The sequence below is a fragment of the Hippichthys cyanospilos genome, chromosome 11 (genome assembly GCF_059441005.1).
Source record: "Hippichthys cyanospilos isolate Australia breed blue-spotted pipefish chromosome 11, RoL_Hcya_1.0, whole genome shotgun sequence".
Lineage (NCBI taxonomy): Eukaryota > Metazoa > Chordata > Actinopteri > Syngnathiformes > Syngnathidae > Hippichthys > Hippichthys cyanospilos.
The window spans coordinates 20,477,109-20,501,490 of record NC_142379.1 but is presented as its reverse complement, the minus strand read 5'-3'; the positions used below and the strand labels follow the sequence as shown (position 1 = coordinate 20,501,490).

Genomic DNA, 24,382 nt, shown 5'->3' with positions numbered 1-24,382 from the left:
CACTGGTACAAATACAAAATACAGTAATATTTTTTATGTGACTGTTAAGAACAGTGATCTGTGATCAGATTCATTGCTCGTCAGGCATTAATATCAATAATCACATCATTGATATCAAAATTTTATCCAAGCACATGTAAGATTACAGTGTAGATTACAAGATCCAGTAATATCCAATTCTGCTACTCTGCTCCTAATTGATATTAACACATTTCAACTCATTGGTCACAAAAATCACGGTAAAGAAAATTCTATTTATGAGGCTCCATGATTGATTTTTCAATCATTTTTAATGAAGAACTGAAATACTACAATGTGCAGGTGAAATGTGTGCAATGTAGATTTTTACAGAATATTGTCACATGACAAGAGCTGTTTACTTTGTGGTTGCACTTAGAGAGAAAGATGACAGCCTCAAACAGAACATTGATTTTTTGTACGCATGATCGTTAAGATGATGCATGCATTTGTACTTACTCAAATTGGTTCGGTGTGTTTGTACAATGAGTAATTTTCATCAATTATTTCACTTTTTTTTTTTTTTTTTAAGTTCTTGATTATTTCAAAGGGTTACCAATGACATGATTTGGATGTTTTCATGTCCAGGAAAAATTTGGGCTTAAATGGGTACTCAATTTTTATGATTACACAACTTTCACATCAACAACATTTTTAAAGAAGACAATATAAATTATGTTTTTCTAATAAACTTGGGATATTTTTTTAATGTATTACAGCATTGGTTTAAATCTGATGGCAAGTTTCTACTGCCTCATAGTAAGGTGCATGGCATGTATTTTCACATTTGTGTTTTTCCAAGAGAGCCAATATATACACTATGTTCAGTGCAGATGATTAACTTTTTCAGTGCCAAGCGTTATCAGAAAAGGTAACCTCTAGAATTCCAATATATTTAGAATTTCACTTATCTTTCAAGGCCAACAGATTATCGTGTGCTATGTCTATGTGAACCTGGGTAGTATCATATGAAAGATTGATTTCCATTCCTTACTTACTTATTCCATACAAGTATGTAATATATATGAAAAAACTGCGATCCAATGGTCACAGGTATCACTACAGTGCTCAATTGGCTAAATATTAGATAAGTGCTCATCAAGAGTGTCAGCTACCCTCCATAAAAAATACACATTCGTCCAGAATTTTACTATGAATTATTTTTATTACTATTTTAAAAGACAAGAATCCATGGCACCAAAAGAATGCAAAAAAGAAAGTTCCCTCCTCAATTTTTACAAAAGTTGATATTGGCCAATCTTAATTTCTGCACCCCACCAATCCTTCATGAGCAGCAATGTTGATTCCTGGGTGTGTGATCCTCATTAAGGAAGAGGAGAGAATGTTGCACGGGGATCGATTCATGGTGTCTTTGAAGCCCCGGCCCAGACACACATAAAGCAGTGGGTTGAGGCAGCTATTTAGGTATGGCAGGCATAGTGTCAAAACTTTGGCCATGTAGATGGATGGGTTGTAAAGGGAACTCCGAGGGGTCATCAAAACTAAAAAGTCGACAATGTGCAGAGGTAGCCAGCACAGGAAGAAGGTGAGCACCACTGCAATGATGACCTTCAGCATCCGTTTTGATCTCCTCCTGCTGGTTGCCACCTTTCTGTCAGCTGTTTTGAGGACCATCAAGTGGCAGATGAAAATGATGAAGAATGGCAGGAAAAATTCAAACAGGAAGGTCAGTGTTGTGATGAGTTTAGGGTCCTGAGCAAGGTCAACCATCAAACACAGATGCTTATGAATGCTCAAAATGAACACCTTAGTGTAAACAAATTGAGGGATGCTTGCTATCAATGCCAGACACCACACTGCCACACAGCCCAGGACTGCATACTTGGGTCTCCTGTTATTGCGGCACCACAAGGGTTTGGCCACCAACAACCAACGATCCAGACTTATGAAAACGAGTTGCAGGATGCTGCAATACTTCACCAAGTAGAAGAGGCCTGTGACCATTGTGCACGCCGTTGGGCCAAATTGCCAGTAGTCATCGTTGGCGACAACCATCATGACAAGAGGAAGCGAGAGACAACACAGGAGGTCAGCTATTGCGAGGTTGAGAAACAAAATGGTTGGGACCGATCGAGGCACTTGGAAACCGGTCCCCCAAATCACTATTGCATTTCCAGGAATGCCAAAGAAGAGAATAAGGGTATAGAAGGTCAGAGCCATAATTTGAACAGGCTGAATCCCTGGTCCAATGCTGTCGGGAACATCGAGAAAAGTGAAGTTGACTTCTGGAGCGCTGTAGTTTAACTCATAGAGGTAACTTAAGTAATCAGGATCCTCCATGATTAGGCTGTAAATTCAAAACAAAATTTCAGTGCATTTTCTATTAAGCAGTATTTAAAACACACACACACACATAAGAAAAATAATCATTTGAAGATAGCAATGCAAAAGCTTAGGAAAATTTAAAAAATAAGAAAGACAAACAACAACAAATCCAATTAAAATTATAAGAATAAAATAAGTCTGGTCCGACATTTGTCAGAGCCCTGTCCCCCGTCATCGTCGGTCCGTCATTTCTTCTAGGCCAGACAAAATTGTAATCGACGGTCCGTCATTTCTTCTAGGCCAGACAAAATGATGATGGTTATTAGGGTTAAGTGTAAGTACTAAAATTGAAAAAATAAATAGTGTGAGTGCAAACAGAACTAGACCAGCGCCTGACAAATGACGGACAAGATTAACGAAAACCCTAAACCTAACCCTAACCCTATATATTAAAAAAAATATCACCTCTCATGGTGGTGGAAGGTTGGACAAAAATACACCGACGGACTGGCGCACTGACTATCACAGTTTTGTCTTGCTTGAAAAAATTACTGACCAACGATGACGTAAAGGGGGCAGGGCTCTGACAAAGGTCAGACCAGCAAAAAAGTGGAAGTTGCCCACCTCTGATATTTACAAAAGTTGTATTTTCACAAGCAATTTTAAGGAATATTTTAATAACTGTCCTGCAAGTGTAAGTAACTGTTAATATTTAACATTTTATATATGAAGTAGGAAAAATATAAATTGTTGAACTTCAAATAAATATTACTCTTTTCTTCAGTTCATAAGATCTCGTTAAAAGTTTAAGCATTGCAAATTATTTCTATCCCTGTCGTCTTGAAGGCATTAAATAATGTGTTGATGTTTTGTGGACTTTCACTGAATATTTTTGACATTTTGTTGAAATTTCTGATTCTGGTAAGCTGATGTTAGAGGTTGAACTCTGAGTTAAAAATCTAAAGGTTGACTCAATTTAGTATAACTAACATAAGCCTAAAGGATCTCAACTTGGGAATCAGTCAAAGTAGTTATGTAAAATGTTCATTAACAGCAGTTAACTGTTTCAAATGGTCTCACAATATTTTTTAGAAAAAAGTCCAAATGTTTTACTCACGCTGTAACTGCTGTTGATGTTGCACGTGTCTCAGTTTGGGAGGAAGTTGAGCACTTTTCTCATTTTGCAATGCTTTATACCCAACAAGACACACTCAATAACACACAAACAAACTCACACTCTTCTTCTGAAAAAAAATGATGTGCACTAAGGTTCATGATCTGGCATTTATGTCAGACACGTATAACAATGTAGCAGAGTGGCAAAGTTGGCATTCAATGAACAACCGCGCATCAAAAGTATGAGAAAAAGAAAGAACAGAAAATTGTACATTTTATACAAATGTACACAATTTTATAAATGTAAATTTGTTTCCAGTTTTAATTTTTTTCTGAAATGTTCTATTGCAAATGCATTTTGAAATTTGGCAAAACAAGTGAGCTGTCTGTCAGCATCAACAGTCTGCACAATGCACAATCTTGCGCACTGAGTTTTGTTTTATTGTACAGACCTAAAATAAAAAGTAATACAGTATTTAAAATCAACTGTTAAGAGTTTTGTTTTTCTTTTTTCACTGTGTATTTGAGCAGTTTCAACACCGATTTCATCACGTGCACATCCTTTTGTACACAGCAATGACTGCTTTAAAGTCCATCCATCCATCCATCCATCCATCCATTCATCTATCCATCCATCCATTTTCTAGAGCCGCTTCTCTTCACAAGGGTCGCAGGCTTCCTGGTGTGTGTCTCACCTGACTTGAGGCAGTAGGCTGGGGACACCCTGCACTGGTTGCCAGTCAATCACAGGGTACATAAGATCAGGCAACCATTCACCCACCCAATCACACCTAAGGACAATTTAGAGTGTCCAATACACCTGCCATGTTTGTTTTTGGAGTGTAGTAGGAAGCCGGATTGCCCAGAGAGAATACACTTGGGCTTGGGGAGAACATTCAAACTCCACACAGGAAAGCCGGCAGCTGGAAGTGAACTGGAGTCCCTTAACTGTGACGAAGACATGCTAATCACTCATCCGCCAGGCGACCCTGCTTTAAAGTCCTTTATAAATAAAGTTGAATGCAATAATTATAATGCTACACCAGTAATACAACCTTTTATTTATATTTAATGTATTTAAGCAGAGTTTTGGGCCTCTCTTGTAGTTGGTGCACCTTTTACAAAATTTGTGAAGAAGGCACGCTGCACTGTCTTCAGTGACTGAGTCCGAGCATACTCTAACACGCAAAATGCCTTTTCTTTTTGAAGTGAACAGCATTTTTTAACGTGAAAAGATAGAATTGCCAAACGTTACACACAAAAACATGAAATGTTTCTCCACAAGCTGTGAAAATTTGAGGTCATTCCAACAAAAAGTCAAAATTATTGGCCTACGAAATGGGGTCAAACATTTTAGAACACCCTATATAATGTATTGCCACAACTTTGACATGAAAATTAAAATATTGTGAAAGAATACTAGAAATTAATGTTTACAATGAACATAGACGTGTGGCTGGGTTTTGCATTTTAGTTTTACCTTACAGCATGTTACTGAGCTGAATTTAATCATGTTTCTCTATTGATTCAGAGTGAGGCATGTGGCCTTATTTACAATATATGGTTTGCTCGCCAAGATAGAGTCAATTGTTCAGTGTCATTACAGGAAAGTTCCATGCTCCACATCTATTCGGATGGTGGATCATGGCCCACTTCAGTTTCTGCACTCTCTTGAACCTTGGTCATCCACTTTCCTGAGAAGGTTTAGGCCTTGGTTCCATGCCCAGCAATGTTGGTCCTGGGCACATGGTCCTCGTTAAGTAGGTGCAGGATGTTACACAAGGAGCGGTTCAGGGTATATTTGAAGCCCTGGCCCAGACACACATAAAGCAGTGGGTTGAGGCAGCTATTTATGTAAGGAAGACATAAGGTCAAAACATGGGCCAGGTATATGGCTGAAGTGTGAGGAGAATACACAGAAATTGTCAACATCAAGAAGTTGACAATGTGCAGGGAAAGCCACGACATGAAAAAGCTGATCACCACAGCAATGATGACTTTCAGTGTCCGCTTGGAGCGATGACTGGTTGGTGCCACTTTACAGGTGGCTTTTTTGTAGACCATCAAATGGCAGATGAAAATAATAAGGAATGGCAGAAGGAATTGGAACAAGAAAAGGAGCGTTGTGACAAGCCAGGCACTCTGCTCACTGTGAACTATCAAACACTCACGCTTGTGCTCACCCAGTGTGATCTGTTTAGTGTACACAAACTGAGGAATACTTGCTATCAGTGCCAGACACCACACTGCAACACAGCCCAAAACAGCATACTTGGGCTGCCTGTTGTTGTGGCACCACACGGGGATGGCCACCAACAACCAACGATCCAGACTTATGAAGACGAGCTGCAATATGCTACTATATTTCACCACATAGAAGAGGCCTGTGACCAATGTGCACGCCGTTGGGCCGAATTGCCAGTGATCCTCATTGGTGAGAAGCACCATGACAATTGGTAGCGAGAGGCAACACAGAAGGTCAGCCAGTGCGAGGTTGAGGAAAAAAATGCCTGGGACCGACAGGGGCATCTGGAAACCGGTCACCCAAATCACTATGACATTTCCAGGAACGCCAAACAACACCACAAGGGCATAGAAGGTCACAGCCACGATCTGGAAAGGCTGAATCCCTGGCTCAATGATGTCGGGGATGTCGGAATATGTGAAGTTGTAATCTGGAAGACTGTCATTTGATTTGAAGATGATGTCAGGTAAATCGTAGATTTCACCCATGATTAAGCTGTGAATTAAAAAAAAAAAATGTTAAGCAATTTCAAGTGACGTGGAATTTGAGTTGTAAAAAAGGACTACTGTATGCATAACTGGTATCAATCTCGTAAAGGAGATCGTTTACCTTTTTCTTTACAGTTGACCGAGAATTTACCTCTGACTTCCTTGGACTATTTAAACTGGCCAAATGAACTGCGCAAACCATAACTGATAAGAGTTGTGAAATGGGGTTCTCGGGTCACCGAAGGCAACTGTCATGGGTCCAATTCACTTTGTAGTCGTGAATATACAATACTGTAGTCTTCCTGCTAAAGAGCAAAAATACGACGAATTTACTGTACTGCATAAATCCCTGTGCTCCCTGTCAGTACTCACCAGATTGTCTTCTGTCCCCATGCCAAGCCTTCAAGCAATTACCTTCTCTTGCCTGCTTGTGCCTTGACACCGGCTGTCCCTGACCTCTCCCCTCCCTGCTGACAATTCTTGCCTCCTCGTGCCTCGACCGTGTCTGTCCTCGACCACTATCCTGCCTGCCAACTATTCTGTTCTGCTCAAGTCTCGACCCAGCTTGTCACTCGAACGTTGCCTACTATGATAGGAAGATCTGTCCACCCCACCTGTCCATGCTTCCCTAAGTCTTCCCTAGCGTACAGTCAGCCCCAGCTCAATTCCGTCCGCTTGCTTCCTTCCCCTCATGCGCTGAGTGCAAGCCAGTAGTTCTGACTTCCTTGTATACAAAGAAAGAGGCAGTTCCAACTCTTACCTGTCTATGTGTGCTCCTGGGTTCGTTCTTTGACCGTGACTGGTATCACAAAAAAAATCAAGCTCTTTTGCTCTTGGTATCTCAGCTGTTGATGTTGCACACGTGTCTCATCTGGGGAGATGTTCCGCTCCTGTGCTGTGCAATGCTTTATGTCGCAAGACTCTCACACACACTCCCGCACATACACACTCGCGTTTTTTTTTAACGTGACCGTTAAACAGTGATGTGTGGTGAGGCTAATATCAGCCATTAATATCAGTATTAGATTTACAAATGTATGAGCCAAACAGAGTGGCAAAGTAGGCTCTAATATATCTGCATTAAAATGTGTACAATATATATGCATATGATATCAGCATTCATTATATTAGTTATTTACTGCAATTTAGGGAGTTATATAAGCCATTGCAATTTCTTACAATATTTCTTTCATTATTTAAAATGTCATTGCTGTGCAAAAGTGTCACATCCCTGGCTGATTGTGCTTTTTGTTTTAGGCGAAGTCCTCCTGCCATGGCAAGGGGGCGGGGTCACCGGCTGCGCACCTGATGACCATCATCATTAAGGCCTTATTTAAGGCGCCTGGCGCAGAAGGACAGTTGTGGGGTTATTTTACGAGCCACTCCTCAGTGAAGCGTATGTGATTCCCAGCGTTTCCTATCCCAAGTATCTGCAGTTGAGCGTTTTGTTTTTTTTTTTTAGCTTTTTAGCTTGTGCCTTTTTGTTTCGTTTGCCTTTTTGCTCCCCCTCTGTGCTCTTTTTGTTGTACCTTGTTTTTGATTGACCTCCTGCCTGGTTACCTGTATGTTTAGGCCCTTTTGATCTCTCTTTTATTGTACTTTGTATTTTGGACTTCCATGCTTCCCATGCGATTTTCTGTTAATAAACCCTTGGTGCCACTCCCTTGTGTGTCATGTCAGGGTCCTCCTCCCACTCGTGTCCCGGGGTTATTCCCAACAAAAAGACTGATATTTATTTTCATTTATACCAGAATATGACCTTCATATTCTACACTATTTTATAATAAAACTGTTGTTTTCACAGCAACAAAACAAAAGATCAAGAATAATATTATATTTGAGATGCTAAACATTTTTAGGAGGTATCAGCTAAACCTAAAATGGGTTTTGAATTCACTCCAGGATTTGTTACCATTTTTGTTCTTATCCTAGAGACGATAGTTTATTAAACATCTCTTTGGACATTTTTGGACATTTGGATCTTCTCCAAATTTGGTGTGTTTCAGCTCAAGATGTTTATGATTAATGGAACTGAAGTCTTTTGATTTCATCTCATCCTGTTGTCATGGCGATGCACTTTTTACAAAGAACATCGAACTGGAATAGAAAACAGTATTTTAGACATTTCTTGCGAGGTTTTCTAAAGTTTGCTGAATTGTGCCATACTACATACAGTACAGTGGGCACCCGGTTTACGAGATTAATCCATTGCGCGGTTAGGATCGTTACTCGAATTTGCCATATGGCGGGTAATCCAAACCTATGTTAAATAGCTAATGGATGTAAAACCCCAGGTAAAAAGAGCAAAATTTAATATACATAATAAAAATTGGTTTCAAAATACTATAGTGAGTGCTACATATTTCTAATACACATGTATACAATTGAATAGCATCATAAAAACATAAATAAAGGATTTATTTACCTTTGAGTGAGTGACGAGCTTGTTATCGCCATATTCCTTAGTGAGGGTAGCCTAGCCTAAGATAGCCTTAGCCTTCTTTGTATTTCTTGATTATCTCCAGCTTTGTTTCCATAAAAATCATCTTCTTACTTCTCTCTTTAACTAGCAATCTTGGGACCCATGGCTAACCCATTCAACTTTGAATTAAGCAGTTAAGTGCACAATAAATATGTTATTTTAAACACTCTTTAGCATGTGGCCATTTTGACCTGCTTAGCAATGTGTGTATAGACGCATGAGAGCGGACACATTCAACGCACAGACACATTCATGCACGCACACTGACCGCCATGCTGGATGTGTCGTAAGCCGAAAGAAATGTCATAAAGAGGGGACAATAAAGCATCACAGTCCACGTCTTTAAGTGAAAAAAATGTAAGGCGGGGACACAAGTTAGCTGAATTCTAATTGGCTAAGAACTCCGACTTAAAACTACAACACAAGAAGAAGCATAGCCAAATTGATATAATATGACACGAAAGGAACAGAATATGGAAAATTTTATAAATTACAAAACATATGTATATATTATATATATATATATATATATATATATATATATATATATATATATATATATGCAAGCAGTCATGCAACACCATTGGTCAACAGTGCTCACCATCTGTGTGCCCTCGCACTTCTTGAGGAAAGAAGAATGGATTTTGTGTTTGAAATAAGTGTTTTGGGGGATAGCCGTTAAGGTGAATGCAAGTTTTTTTTTTTTTTAATTATTTTTATAAGCTTTTAATTTTATTTTGCTCATAATCAATTAATGTATACATGTTACATGTGCTTCTGTATATGATTTCTCCAGCAGTGTGTCATAAATGATGGTATTATGAGGGGTATTTATCTGAGTTGGACGAAGTAGGACATCACTGAAGGCCTAAGTATGAAATGCACTGACCACCACTGGTTGATACAACAATGGTAATGGGGCTTTTGAGCCATATGTGAAGCCAAACTTTGGAATTTCACGCAATTTTTGGTGTTTTATGGAGCTCATTTTTTAACAAACTCCTCTGATAGGATTTAACCAACCGTCGTCAAACTTAAAGTATTTCATCAAACCACAAGTAGAATATAAAATTTATTGAAAGTATTTTTTTTATATTTACATTCACATTTACATGTTTTAATTGCTCAATAGTGTCCTTTATGAATATAAAACAAAGCCCCCCTAGTTGAAAGTTCAACCTACATCTACCAAAACCCGGAGCGTATGAAACAAACAGAGACCTACAAAAACATCTTTCAAACTTAGGGTGTTTCATCAAAACACATTTAAATAAAAAGTTACTGTAAAAGTTTTATGGTTGCATGCTGTTGCCGTGGCGATAGGGTAGCTGTATGCAGAGAAAAATTGTGCTGTTTTTGAGAATCTAAACCAAGTGAAAAAATCCTGATACTTCACACATACATCAGGCCAAAAAAAAACTTATATTCTAAAGGTTTATTGTGCAGTTTTTTCTGAATGGGTGGTGGTACTTGACCTTATTTATTTATTTTAAAAAAAAACATCCTTAGTTGAAAGAGTAATCTGTATATACAAAAATCAAGAGGCTTATGGAACCATGATAGGATAAGCTGTTTAAGAAAAAAAGTTGATGAATGGCTTGAAAGAGGGTGGCACGGTGGCAGACTGGTTAACACACCTGACACACGATTATGACATGCGGTTACAATAACGGATGAATGGATGGATGGATGGATGGAGGGATGAAAACACGTAATTTGTATTTGAAGAGTGAATTTGATTTATTATGTATTTGAATATCCTTCAGCAGCTTGATTACATTTACAGTTACTCTCAGTAGTGTAGTGGGGATTTTTTAAGTGGGTGTACGGAATTCTGGGATGTTCTATATATACAAACAGAACATCAATCATAGGCTACAACACCAGTTGAACTTATGTTAAATTTAATGTTTTACTACTCCAAAATAATCACAGGCCAACATTATTAAGCATAACTCGAAACGAAATAAAAATTGAACGTGGCGTCGGGAGAAGTGGGTGGACGCCGTACCCCTGCGTACCACGCCCACTACACCCCTGGTTACTCGGTTAGCACATCCACCTCACTGTTAGGGAACCTGAGTCTCCGGCCTTCCTTTGAGGAAGCCCTCTCAGCGAATAATGAGGAGGGGTCTCATTATTTTGTGGGAAATTAGAATCCATCATTTGATCTTTAACTAGTTCTGTCCTGACAGCGTCAGTAATTTTTGGTGGCCACAATGTGGGGTCAGGAGATAATGTTAAAATATGCATTTCTGAATCTGCTTCTAACCCAACACCACCACCAACTTCCGCTGCTGCATGTGTCTCTCTCTCCATCTCACTGTCAGTGTCACTGTTGCTAGTCTCACGACCATATTCATTCATGGCCGCCGCCTGCTCTTCCTCCTTCTCCTTGCGTTCATCATCCTCTCCAGCAGTGTGTGCTGGCGCGACTGCTCCAGCTCCTCTTGACGTTTCAGCCAATACAGGAGTTTGCTGTGGAACCCCCAGCTCCGATTGCAGTTCCACCTCTGAATCATCATCATTCCTCCTCGGTTCCAGCCCCACATTAGAAAGCTGCTCGTCGGACTGGGAAGAGTTGCTGCTGCTGACAGCAGTCGCTGCACCGGGCTCTCACGCGGGCAGCACTAGTAGTGGTGCAACCCATGAAATAGCTTGTTAATTTAGGATGTGCTTCCAATGTTTTAGTTTTTTCACGTGCGCGGTGTCGGTTTTGTGCCCCACTTGATTTGGAACGTTTCATTTTGTTCATTTCATTTCTCCGGAGCTGATCTGAACTGGTGCTACTGGGGTTACCTTTTGAAACATGGCTACTTTCCTTGAATCACACTTGCTCGTCCACAGTGGAGTGATTTCAAAATAGGGCAGCGGAAACAAAGCAAAAACAGTCATCTTCTCAAAATTTTACATGAATCATTATCCCCAAAAGGGGGTGCATGCATGCATGTATGTGTCACTGTGTTATATAATGTAATATTGATTTTTTTTTTTCCTCCAGTAAATTGAGATTTTATACTGTTGTGAAGATATACAGTACATCCTTAAATTTCGGGGATTGTTGCAGTGGGACACAATGCTGAATTTATTTTTGACATTTAACACAGTGACACCATTATATGTACATTATTTTTACAGGTCACACCAGACCAGTGCTTTATATTTGCAAAGCCCCCACCCCCCTCCAGGAAACAGACAACCTGTTGACACCCCCCCCCCCCCCACACACACACACACACACATTTTCCACGCTGACTATAAACAAGATATCTATATTGTACAAGTATACCCAAAACTGTATGATTTTTAACATGAACAAAAGAGAAAAAAACAAAATTAATCAGCTTTCAATATCTGTTAGCTACTTTTTTACAGCCTTTATACATACAGGTAACAGGTTAATCTAAAATTGAAAAAAGTGCATCAAAGTGCCTGAAATTCAACATTTCTTTTTATTTCAATTACACTTCACATGGCAAAACCAAAGCCCTTTCCCTGGGGTTATCCACGCCCCCCCTGGCATCACCCCGCTCCCCTTGACACAAAGCCAAATGAATAATAAGAACAATGCAAACTACAAGTTTGATCTGAATTGCTCTACAAAGAGGAGCTGCCTTTTTTGACAATTAAAATTTTGAAGACTCTTTGACCTTATATACTTTTATAGATAGATAGATAGATAGATAGATAGATAGATAGATAGATAGATAGATAGATAGATAGATAGATAGATAGATAGATAGGTAGGTAGGTAGGTAGGTAGGTAGGTAGGTAGGTAGATCAAGAGATACTCTTTATTACAATTACACCTGCAATTACAAGGAACTTAAATTTTGACTTAATGATCTTGAACCATCCAAGAAACATTCAACACAGTTGACTGACAGGGGAAGACAAGACAGCAAGGCCAGACGGAATTTGCCATGAGGGCCGCTCCACTACTAATACCACTATGCAATTGGTAAAAAATACATTTTTTTTTCAATCATGTCACTATTGGGTTTAAAAGGTTTGATGACTGTATTAAATAAGTTAAATCTTTGGGAAACGTAATAAAAGGAACAAATATGCAAAGGCAGCATGTCCTCTTATAGCACTATGACTCACTGACCTTCAAGCGTAAGGTAGGGAAATGAAACATAACACAATCGCTCTAAAGGTTTAATGGACAAACACACATACACACACACACACACAGTAATGTTCTGTGAAAGTTTCCATTTTGCAATGTGTGTTTGTGTGAATAACTTCACACAAGTGTGGCGGACATGACCATTTATGGCTTTTCTTCGAGCTTCGCAGTTTTAGCAGCACTTGAACGCACGTCCTCTTTCAGCACTGACCTTTCGTCTTTCAGCTCGTACACGGAATCTTTCATTGTCAACTTATTATTGCTCCCTGATGGGATCCTCAGAGGTTTTGGTTGAGGGCTGAAATACAGCTTGGTGGAAGTGTGGGGGTGTCATCTCGAAACGCATCTGACTGTAGATCTAAAAACAGAAAATAGGAAAGTGTCTTTGAAAGTCACATATTTCAAAAGGTGCTGCTTTTGTTATGTTCTTTTTTTTATATGGATCCTTTTGATCAGTGGAGAAATGGAACAACAGAAAAAAATGGATAAGACCTTCAACAAAACAGCAGCTAAAGAAAAACCCATTAGTATTCTTCAAATACTGTTTTGAATTTGATGCCTGCAATATTCCCAAAAATCTAGGACAGGGAATGTTAAGGAATACATTAAAAATTGAAACTCTGACAGGTAAACAGGTTAATTGTAGCCAGATGTGAGGATAAGCGGTTAAGATAATGTATGGAGGGAAAATGTTATGACTAGGTTTCAAACGAGCATCCCCAAAATGCTGTTCACAAGCAATAATGTTCACCACTTTGTGAACGGTGAAAGTAAATATTCAATTAGTTCAAGAACAATGTTTTTCAACATTGAAGTGTTATTTTTAACACTTGGCACTGCAACCTGTTGAGCCTGAAAGAGGCCTTCTCCCATTTGCAGTCCCTTCTGAAGGTTTCTTATTTTCCCTAGATGGGGTTTTTGCAGTGGTGGACTGCCAGGGCCAGCAAGGCCTTCTCTGCTGGCCTAACGTAACCTGACATCATTATCATAATAAACTATCATAATTATAATAACTGTAATAAAAGTCAATTTCATTTCAAGTTTGTTTTTACTAAATATATTTTTTGTTTGTTTGTTTGCTTTTTGTTTTGTTTTGTTTTGTTTTGTTTTGTTTGTTTTTCATTTATAAAATTGTTCTCTATTTTCTGTTCTTTTCGTGTTATATTATATCCATTTGGTTACACTCTTTCTAGTGTTGTAGTTTTGAGTTGGAGTTTTTAGCCAATTAGGATTCAGATAACTTTTGTCACCAGGCTGTATGTAATCTGCCTTAGCCAGAAACCAGGGCATTCGCATCAACACACCGTGGGCTTCTGCGCAAGCGCAGATGGATATGTGAGCGGCCCATATAACTTAATAGACAGCTGTAATAGCCAACCGAGTCATAAGATCGCCATCTAGAGGCTTCGCGTTCAACGTGACTTGAGTGGATGCTCACTGCAGGAAGGCGGTGCAAAGCTCAACAAGCAAGCTATGTGGTGTTGGCTTTGGCTGATTGCTTTAGAGGCGTAGCATAGCTATTAGCTAACCTGTTTCGACTTGGCCATATTTCTGACTGGGCTAACGGGCGTGAGCTAACCCTATCAAATAGTTCGGCTGGGAATGCCATTTGTTTGCAAAGGATCGATTTGGTGTTTGGAGCTACACCGGATTTGCAAACTTCAATTGTTTCACATCAAAGCACGGCTGGACACATGCGCTAAAGTGCTTTTAAAAACTTCTTGGGACACCCAAATTGATATACAGTATTGTACATCTCAGTTCCAGGGTAAAGAGAGCTCCTCAATGCACTACGGTGCTTTTAAAAAACTTTTGGCAACACCCGGGTGGATACACTGTAAATCTCAGTGCGAAGAGAAAAAGAGCATGAAAAGGTCTAGAGAAATCTTGAGACAAAAAATTTAAAAAATTAAAAATAAAAAGACTGATCGATTGTGACCGCCGTTTTGTTTTGGTGAGTGCAAGCATTTTCTTCATTTATTGTTTAATTTTTATTGTGTGTGTGTTATTTCTTTTAATTCATATTCAATTAATAGTAAAGAAATAAAATGATGTTCTTATATTAAACTGCGATTAGTAATTTGGACTTCATAAAATTTTGAAGATATTTATTTTAAATTACTATTAATCTATTAATTAAGAATAACAAGTTTTAATGACTGATTGACGTTTAAAAGCTTCGGAAAATAGCCTGTGTAGCCCAGTAATGTGTACGTGTACGCATGGGGGCTATTTATTCGAGAGTCTGACAACACAGAAGGCATACGTGTGAAAGTCACTGTCTTTTTGAGTTTTTCCTTCCAATTTAGGGGATGCTGTTGTGTATTTATCTGTATCTGTATTTAAATTATTTATTTATTTTTATGACCAAATGTATGTTTTCAATATAATCATAGCTAAGTATGACTTATTTTTCACCTGTGAAGCCCTTTAAGACTGCAGTGATTCAGGGGTATACAAATAAACTTGACCTCACCACACAATTGCAAAGACTTTGGGGAGCTCATCATCTACAGTCCATCATATGGAAAACACACAAAAGGAAGGCCCAAAACCAACAGTGAATACCATGGACTATAATCCTTGATGCAGTCCTGCATGAAAAATTGGCATTACTATTGTCTCTAGGATATATTGAAATACTGTATTTCAGAAAACTATTGTCATTGAACACATTTCATCAACAAAAACCTTTAAGTTTGTTCAAACCCCACTATTTAAAGTGAAAGCCATACATCAGCAACACCTGGGTCTAAGTAACTCACAGACATCATGTTCTCTGTGTTAAACAGGAAGAGGACTCGCCAAATTCTTATCAGTGTTGATCAAAAGAAAGGTGATGGAAAGCAGTGGTAAATGTGCTATTTTTTTCATCATATTCTAATTGAGCGTGTGTTTGCAAAAATGCATAATAATCTTTAAAGGGACAATGTGTAAGATTTGGACTTTTTTTTGTTTTTTTTTAAGAAAAAGCAACAAATTAAATGATTGTACATTTCAAAAACTTGCAAATTATTGTGTTCTTAATGACCAAATGTATGTTTTAAATAAAATCATAGGTGTAGTTATCATTATATTGTAGCAGCACCTACAGCACCTCCTGCTGTCCGTAATGAAAAAAGGACTAAATCTTACACACTTGCCCTTTAAATATCCTATCTTTATAGTGCATTCAAATTAATAAATGTTGAAAAGTATGTGCAACTCATTGTATCTTGTATCTTTTTATTTGTTTTAAACAATGCCTCAGATTCATTGGAATTGGGATGACTAACAATCCCAAACATTGGTATGGGTAGCATTGAGTCTACATTAAAGGCTGCACATTTGAATGGGATTCACTTTTAAGGCAGAGCCCCCATAGCTGAATACAGTAAATTGTATGTATGAAGGGAACTCAGCAAAGCAAAATAAAGCACCAGAATAAACATTGGAAAAACATGACATGCTATGGTGACCCCTTAATGATAGAGGCTAAAAAAAACAACACTTACTCATTCTTTAGTCAACACACTTCTGCTTCTTGGGCAGTTGATTAGACTATCTGACACACTGGCCACAAAATGTCAGAATCTATACCGTAACATCGTCACTCTCAGCACTTGAGTGTGTCCTACATCCCCTTTAGCACGTATAACACAGCCACAACTGCTTAGCTAGACATTCCAGTAGTCGTGTCATTACGTTTGCGGATGACATAGCCATTGGAAGTTCAAGTCATTGTTCCGGTAGATAATTTCACAGTAATTACCGTCTGAACACTACATCAGTGTGAAGGAAATGAAGGGATGGTTGTGGATTTTTAAAGTTTCTGCTCCCACAACCACATACCACTACACTTTTCTCTCCTCTAATTTTCTCCAGACTGGCTGTAGAAAGTCTCCAACATTTGAAGCTCCTTGGAATCTGTTTATTTCCGGGACTTTCTGGGGTTTCTGCCAATATAGCATGAAGATCCCACACTAATGGCTTTATTACCTCAGGACACTGAAGTGGGTCAGCTTGAGCTATCTGATCCTCATATTTTTACGCTGCGTTTATGCTTGCGAGTAGAAAGAAGATCAGTCATTATACTCCACGCTACAAACAAAAGAAAGCCTGCCACAAATTGCAACTGAATTACGAACAGAGGATTTTGTCCAGTTGCAAATGGCGCAATATTCTTTAAAAAACTTTTCATGTTTACTGTCAGCAGTTCACTCTAAATTATTCTCATTTACTGACCAATCTCAGCAGCTTTGGGACAAAACATTCTATTAATTGAATAACCTGACTGTTCTGAAAATTAAAATATGGCCCGCACATCATGGTGAAGAATGTGGAAATCACATCTGCCTCAATGTCCAAAACCTTAAGGTTCATTCTCAGCCAAGCCTCTACTATGTGTACTTTGCACGATCTCCCCACTTTTGCAAAAGTGTCTTTGTGCAGAACACTTCAGGGTGTGTCCTGTCTCTCACCTCAAAATCACCTAGGTTATAAACTCATGGGAGACCCTTAAAAAGTCACGGCACCCTAACCCAAACCTCAACATACCCAACTCACCAATGAGTGTCAATCCTTCCTGCTGACTCAAAATAACTGTTGTTCTCTCCTCCCCATCCTCCTCTTCCTCTCCCCAGTCAGCAATGTTGGCTGGGGGAATACACTGCTCCAAGAAGAGGTCCTCTTCATCGTCATCCATGTGCACGTTTTCAGGAGGCCAGCGCAGCTCTCCGCTCTCCACCTCGCTCACCTCAGTAGGCTCCACAACAATGGAGGGTAAACGCTCCCTCCGGCGGTTCTCAGCCAAGCTATTCAAAGATGTCTCCGGGCCAAGCACTACCTCAACTGGGTCTGGGAAGATCTGGTGGAAGAGGAAGGGGAGTGATGAAGAGCTTAGCAGAAATATAGCAATTTATTGTAAGCTTAGCTGAGAGTAAATTAAAATATCTGTCATGTTCTGCTGGTTTTGGTTGTGGGTTTATTTTGGGGTGCTCTGTTCCTTTCGGTTAACATAGTTCCTGTTTCAGCTCCTTGTGTCACCTCATGTTAGTTTTAATTTGGTCCCCTTCATTGAGGAGAAAGTGTTGTTCAGCTCAATACACCAGAAACTCTCAGTGAAAACAGGAGGTACTGCATTCAAATGCACAAGCCTCAGCCAGGTATTCTTGGGTGCATGAATGTACAGTATGATTGCTGCCTATTTAGGCTGTACTGTATTCACAATTTTATGCTCCCAACTACATGGCAGTTTTAGTGTTTCCCAGAAATTTGGAAGATTTAACAGGATAAGGTGACAAATCATTCATCATGCACACATGTTGGTGATGGACCAACGGACAATTCATCAGTACTGATAAATGGCCCACCTGTTAAATAACCGTACCGTAACTGCGAATCTGTGAATATCGAGACGACGTGTGTGTGTGTGTGTGTGCGTGTGCCTGTGTGTGTGTGTGTGTGTGTGTGTGTGTGTGTGTGTCTGTGCGCGCACGCATGTGACGTGACCAAACCAAAGATTGATATGTACCTGAAAAGGTAACCGTTTTTCTTTCTTTTGCAGATCTTCAGAGTTTGAACTTTGAGCACACTGCTCCTCCATCCCTCTGCAGACACAACAAAAGCACTACAGTATAACATACGTTAGACTTGTGTATGCCAGAAAAAAGTAAATAGTACTGAATCTTCAAAATGTTCATGACCTCACCTTCAAATTAAGTTCTTTTCCTGGTGATCATACCTTCACCAACATAAAGCAGCAAATAAGACTCATTGAGGCTGTTTCAAACAACTTTAAAAGATTTTCGGCATAACCACTGGCAAGTTTTCTGAATTTACTGATTAGAAAATTAATCTTTTTTTTTCATATTTGGAAAAAAATGTCATCCTGGGGTTCTTTGTAATCCTAAGGAATTCATAATTGGACAAGAAAGAAAAATCCACTCTTTAAATCAAAACTGTTGGGTGAAAATTACAATCCTTGCTTAATGAGATTTGCAGTAGTTTTAGAAAGGTCGTGCTGAGATTTATTCACAAGGTTGTTCACTTATTTTCTGTATTTTGATACAAAACAGAATTAGTACATTTATTTTCTTGTTTTTCAAGCTAAATTTCATCTCTTCTCACGCTCTGTGTTCCCGGGGTTATGGTCAGTCATATTTTCGTAAAGCTGCTGGACTAAGTGAATTATGTGACTGTGCCTGTGTGCGTGAACACATGGTGTCTCCTGTAACACACACAGACACACTCTGCAGATTAGTGCAAACAGAGCTTTGCACAAAAATGGATTATGTCTGCTGCTGCTCATAATTCATTTTGTGACAGTGAGACATGCTCTTCTTCTGAAAGAGTGGGTGGGAGTGTGGCGGCCACATTTCATCTGCCACCAACCATTTGCTGCACTCTGCAAATGTGTTAGTTGATGTGAGACATACCAAGGTCGCCTGTCATCTTTAGTTCATAAAAAATCCTGATGTAAAGTCTGTGGTGTGTTCAGTGAGCGCTTAAAAAAATCATTTCTTTCTTCGACCATGCCGTCACTTCAATCTAATTGGGGTGTCCACAAAAACTGAAATAGGACTTCAGAAAAAAATGAAGGTCTGTTCAAATCAGTTTTAATCCCTCACTACTCGTCTTTTCTATCTTCTTTATTTAATTGCTGTCCCTCTGGCTCGTACCCTATTGACTTTCAGAGTCATGGTGTAACACGCAATCTGTTAAAATCGTACTTCTTAATGACATCTCAGCTGCAAGACAAATGTCATCTCAGTCTTACTTTATGTAGAATCTGCTTTAGACACTTTTTGGTTTAACTGCACCACTTAAACATAAAGATTTGTTTCTAAAGTCTACCAATAACCAATACATTTTGGTGATATTTTGTAAATGAACAATGTTATTGACTTGTGGCAATGTTAGTGAGTTATAATTACAAATGAAGAGGTTTGCGGCCAAATGATGTAAATTTTAAATTCGAGCACAGATAGATCACATCAATCAAAGAGCATCACTGTATTAATATTAGACGAGTGAGTGAGTGAGTGAGTGAGTGAGTGAGTGAGTGAGTGAGTGAGTGAGTGAGTGAGTGAGTGAGTGAGTGAGTGAGTGAGTGAGTGGGGATATACTGTAGTTAGTTAGTTAGTTAGTTAGTTAGTTTACTTGTCTGTTTGTTTGTTTGTTTCTCACATGCTCTGTCTTTAACTACAAAATGTAAATGTGATGTACACGCTAACTATAAAATATACAAAATATATGGACATGAAATGTTGTCAGTGCAAATCTGCTTATATGTAACTGGAAATCAAATGCATACAGCCGGCCCTCGGGAGTTTATTTGTTACTTATTGTCAAAACGTGAACATGGCCTGTATAAAATAACGGATCGTATCATCAGCATGCAACTGTATTAATTGCTTAAAACAACAAGTCAAATTTTTCTATCTGCTGGCCAGGTTTTGTAAGACATGCTAAATGACACTGACACTTGAAGACTTTCACTGTGGCCTAAGCTAAATTTATATTGATTACATAGTCAAATTTTAGAATGTATTCTAGAAATAACTCAAACATGTTTGAGGCAATAAAAAAGATTTATTTTTTTATTTAAAATACAATTTGTCTCAAGCGTGGAGAGATTGATTCTTTGTCCGCATTTGATTCAATAAAAATTTGAGAAGGGGAAGGATACATGGTTTATTTACCAGCAGGCATGCAAGGGCCTTGCAAGTCATGAAGATTTTTGTTTGACCATTTCATTTATTTAAATTTCATCATATAAGGTTCTAAAGCGACCCAGTGGCAGACTAGTTGCATGTCTGCTTCACAGTTCAGAGGTCCCAGGTTCAATTTGAGCTTGCCCATGCCTTCCTGTGTGGAGTTTGCATGTTCTCCCTGTGCTCGCATGGGTCTTCTCCAGGCACGTTGGTCTGCTCTAACATTCCGAAAATACACATGGTAGGTGTATTGGACACTCAAAATTCCCCGTAGGTGTGATTGTGAGTGATTGTTTGTCTTTGTGCGCCCTGCAATTGGCTGGCAACCCGTCCAGGGTGTCCCCCGCCTACTGCCCGAAGATGGCTGAGATAGGGATCAGCAAGCCAGCAACGCTAGTGAGTCAGTGATTAATTAGAAAGGATGAACGTCAAGTATTCATTAGTTACATGACAATGCCGGCATCGAGAAGTGTCCGGTGTTTTGATACATACACCCTGTCGCACCAAAATGAACAAATTGACAATATTTAAATAAAAATCTCACTCTATTCATCCAAGTTGCTCTGTAAATCCAGCAATGGATAATGACATACAGAAAATCATCAGGTTACGATAGTTCTATCTAAAATCTCCAAAGAAATACCTCTGCATAACTTTATAGAACACCTAATTAGTGCACCTCTAATACTGAACATAGTGAAATGCTAATTTATTTATATAGCCCTAAATCACCGAAGTCTCAATGTTTAAGTGATATCATAGCATTTTAAGATGGAAGTAAATGCGTTTACTGATTTGAGTTTGTCTTAGCTAAGAACAAAAATACTGAGGTTTGGTGCGCAGTCAACAGTGTTATCTATGTACTGTAGCTTCAATCACACTGTCCCACTGCCAAAAAAAGAAATGCATTCAGTCATACCAGATTGTATGATTGCAGGAAGTTCAAAAATGTAATTGTTACATTAAAAGCAATCCACATAAATGTTGAGTTTTGAAATTACATCATTAAAAGTTACTGTAAATATGTCAAATAAAGATTGCCAATATTTTGAAAAATATATATTAAAAATGCATTTTGGCCCATAAAGAATGTATTTTTTTTTTTTTTTATAAGAAGTAGCTATTTTGAAGTGGTCAATTCAGGTCAAGTTTAACATCCTAAAAGCATCGGGTGTTTCAGATCTTGCAACAGACACCCTCCTCTAGGCGACCTGACTGAGGTTAACAAGTCTGGACCTGTGTCCAAGTGGCCTGCAACACCCACTACGACCACTGCTCGCCCCTCTTCACCCAGAGCCACCTGGAGCCTTCTTCCGCTGCCTCCATGTTGTTACTCATGGCTCTTCCCCAGTTCTCACTCATTATGCTACCCCGCTGGTTCGCTCTTCTTCGACTGAAGCTCACACCTCCTCCTGCCTCAACCTCTGCCTCTCTTTGGCTCCGACTCTGCCTTGTACCACTGTCCCCAGGATAGCCTTATGCTTCAGCCATGTCTCTAGCTGCTGGACCGCGTCAGCTGCCCTCCACTTTCTCCCTGTCCTCACAGCGATCCCTGCACTTTGGTATCTCTGGATCCAGACGACTGCAAGTGTTCCCATGCCTGTGTCACAATGAACTCCTCCCTGACTAAGGGGAGCCTGAGCTTGTTAGTGTTGCCATACAACCCAATGCATGGTAATCCCAGCCATCTTTGCAGATAACTGCTCAATTTCTGTTCGAAACCTTCCACCACAGTCATGGGAACCTCATAAATGAAGAGAGGCCAGAGGATTCTTGGAAGGATCCCACTGTTGGTAGACCTAGTCACAACCGGGTGCCATTTTTATGTTGAGCAGTGTGGTTGGTATCTGCTTCTTACAAATATTTAAGTAATTTGTATTCCTACTTTACTTTTGAAAGCAAGTAATCAGTAAAGTTACCAAGTTGTTTTTTATAGAAAGTAATCAGTAATTATTGAAGATACTTTTCAGTGTAACCATGGCAACACTTGGTGACGTCACTGATGTGCATGATTTTTACTACCTACAGGTACAGGTTCAGTATATGCTTTTCAAAAGGAAAAAACATCTACCTTTACCAGCCATAATATTAAGTACAGCTCATCTCCTTTTTGAACCCTTCTTTGTCAAACTGAGCTTGTGTAAAGGTAACGAGAAGGTGCATGACTTTAGGCTGGACTTGGTCGACTGCATTGCAAATGAAGAAACAAGGCTTGGCCGAAAACCAGAACAATCATCTGTTCTCATCCTAACCGGATCAGCTTTGGAAGGGACGTTACCATTTTTGACCCATTTGTGGAATGTGCAAATCTGGGGGATGAAAAAAAAAAATCTGATAAGATGTCAACGACAAATGTGTCACACTAAGCTGTTTGTGTGCCACCTGGGATGGAAACTTACAGGATCTGTTATGAAGAAGCTTAGCCTCCATGTAATCCCTTCATATACACTCTTGTTGAACACCTGTGCGTTCCCATTCGCACCTCACTATGTTTGCACTGACAAAAGAATAGAATGGAAACCCAAGGAACAGCAGAAAATCTTGCTTAAAATAAATTGCACCAAAATACAAGTTGAAATTTGCATCATTTGAACTATGGTTCAAATGATGCAAATTTGCTAATTTCTTGTATTATAACAATCCACCTCATGGAGATGGCAATAATCGAAATCAACTGAAAATAAACAAAACTCTTGATAACCAAGATGTCTATACAAGCATTTAACTATACTGTTGTTACAGGATTACTATCTTAACGGCAACCCAGGAGTGCTAAAATGAAGACCATCAGTTTCTAGATTGCCAGGTGGAACAAAGTTCAAAATAAGGTCTAGTTCCAAACGCCGTGCCTGCCAAACCATACCATTCATTCTCTTACCCTTCATTTGCTGTCAAGTAGCTGTCTTCTTCATCTCCATCTTGACACAGATCCACTGTAGTGAAGACAGTGGGAACAGTTTGCATAATGGAGGGTTCAGAAGAAGGTGAGCAGATCCTGCAGTTTCCCCTCTCTGCGGTGCTCACAGCAAGGTCCACAGTGTTCAGGATGAGCCCTGGATATGGGTCTCCCACACCTTCAGAGCTGCTCAAGAGATGAGGATTCAGGTGATCGGTGTGTCCGATAACCTTGCTCCAGTTCAGGAAGCACCTGCCTCGCTTGTGTACCCTCAGTCTAACTTTGCCAGCATGTGCTCGCTTTGAACTTCCTTGCTTGTGTCATCATCCTCCCTCTCCTAGCCCGACCCACAATCAGGCTTTGGATTAGCGTCTCTTTCGATTACACCGGCTTGATGGGTGACGTCAGACAGGCTTGACAGTCCCCGCTGATGAGTTGGCAAAGTCGTTGGTGCATGTGCGAGGGCACACAGATGGTGAGCACTGTTGACCATTTTTTTTTTTTTTTTTCTGGATGGGGTTTTTGCAGCGATGGACCGTGATAGGCCTTGTCTGCTGGCCTAACATAACCTGACATCATTATCATAATAAACTATAACAATTATAATAACTATACTGAAAGTTAGTTTCATTTCAAATTAATTTTTACTACATTTGTTTATTATATATTTTATTTATAAAATTATTCGCCATAGTCTGTTGTTTTCGTGTCATAGTATAACCATTTGGTTAGGCTCCTGCTCCTCGTGTTGTAGTTTTAAGTTGGAGTTTTTAGCCAATAAGAATTCAGCTAATTTGTGCAGGCTGTATGTAATCTGCCTTCTCCCGGAGGCGCTAGGGCATTCGCTTTAACAGTTGCAGGCTTTTGCGGACGCGTAGATGGATAATGTGAGCAGCCTGCATAATTTAATAGGCAGTTGTAATTGCCAAACGAGTCATAAGATCGCCATGTAGAGGCCTCACGTTGAACGTGACGTGAGTGGTTGCTCACTTTAGGAAGGCGGTTCAATGCTCAACAAACAAGCT

At 39.4% G+C, this 24,382-nt stretch overlaps 2 protein-coding genes and 1 pseudogene across 3 annotated transcripts; all 3 read right to left on the bottom strand.

Moving 5' to 3' along the window:
• Positions 1-393: 393 nt before the first annotated feature.
• LOC148416318 (C5a anaphylatoxin chemotactic receptor 1-like) lies at positions 394-2,321 on the bottom strand (annotated as a pseudogene).
• Positions 2,322-5,123: 2,802 nt separating this feature from the next.
• LOC148416317 (C5a anaphylatoxin chemotactic receptor 1-like) lies at positions 5,124-8,900 on the bottom strand. Of its 2 annotated transcripts, XM_088428254.1 has the most exons (3): positions 8,579-8,900; positions 6,914-7,043; positions 5,124-6,160 (listed from the first exon to the last, which is right to left on the bottom strand). In XM_088428254.1, the coding sequence occupies exon 3, from the start codon at positions 6,151-6,153 to the stop codon at positions 5,125-5,127; it is 1,029 nt and encodes a 342-aa protein (XP_088284380.1). In that variant the 5' UTR covers positions 6,154-6,160; positions 6,914-7,043; positions 8,579-8,900; the 3' UTR covers position 5,124. The 2 variants fall into 2 exon arrangements, with proteins under 2 accessions (XP_088284380.1, XP_088284379.1); XM_088428253.1 differs by lacking the exon at positions 8,579-8,900 and having other exon boundaries at positions 6,914-7,614.
• A 3,168-nt stretch (positions 8,901-12,068) lies between these two features.
• lbhl (LBH regulator of WNT signaling pathway, like) lies at positions 12,069-23,697 on the bottom strand. The gene is made up of 4 exons (XM_088428524.1): positions 23,340-23,697; positions 18,280-18,355; positions 17,313-17,613; positions 12,069-13,125 (listed from the first exon to the last, which is right to left on the bottom strand). The coding sequence occupies exons 1-4, from the start codon at positions 23,423-23,425 to the stop codon at positions 13,046-13,048; spliced, it is 543 nt and encodes a 180-aa protein (XP_088284650.1). The 5' UTR covers positions 23,426-23,697; the 3' UTR covers positions 12,069-13,045.
• Between the last annotated feature and the right edge of the window lie 685 nt (positions 23,698-24,382).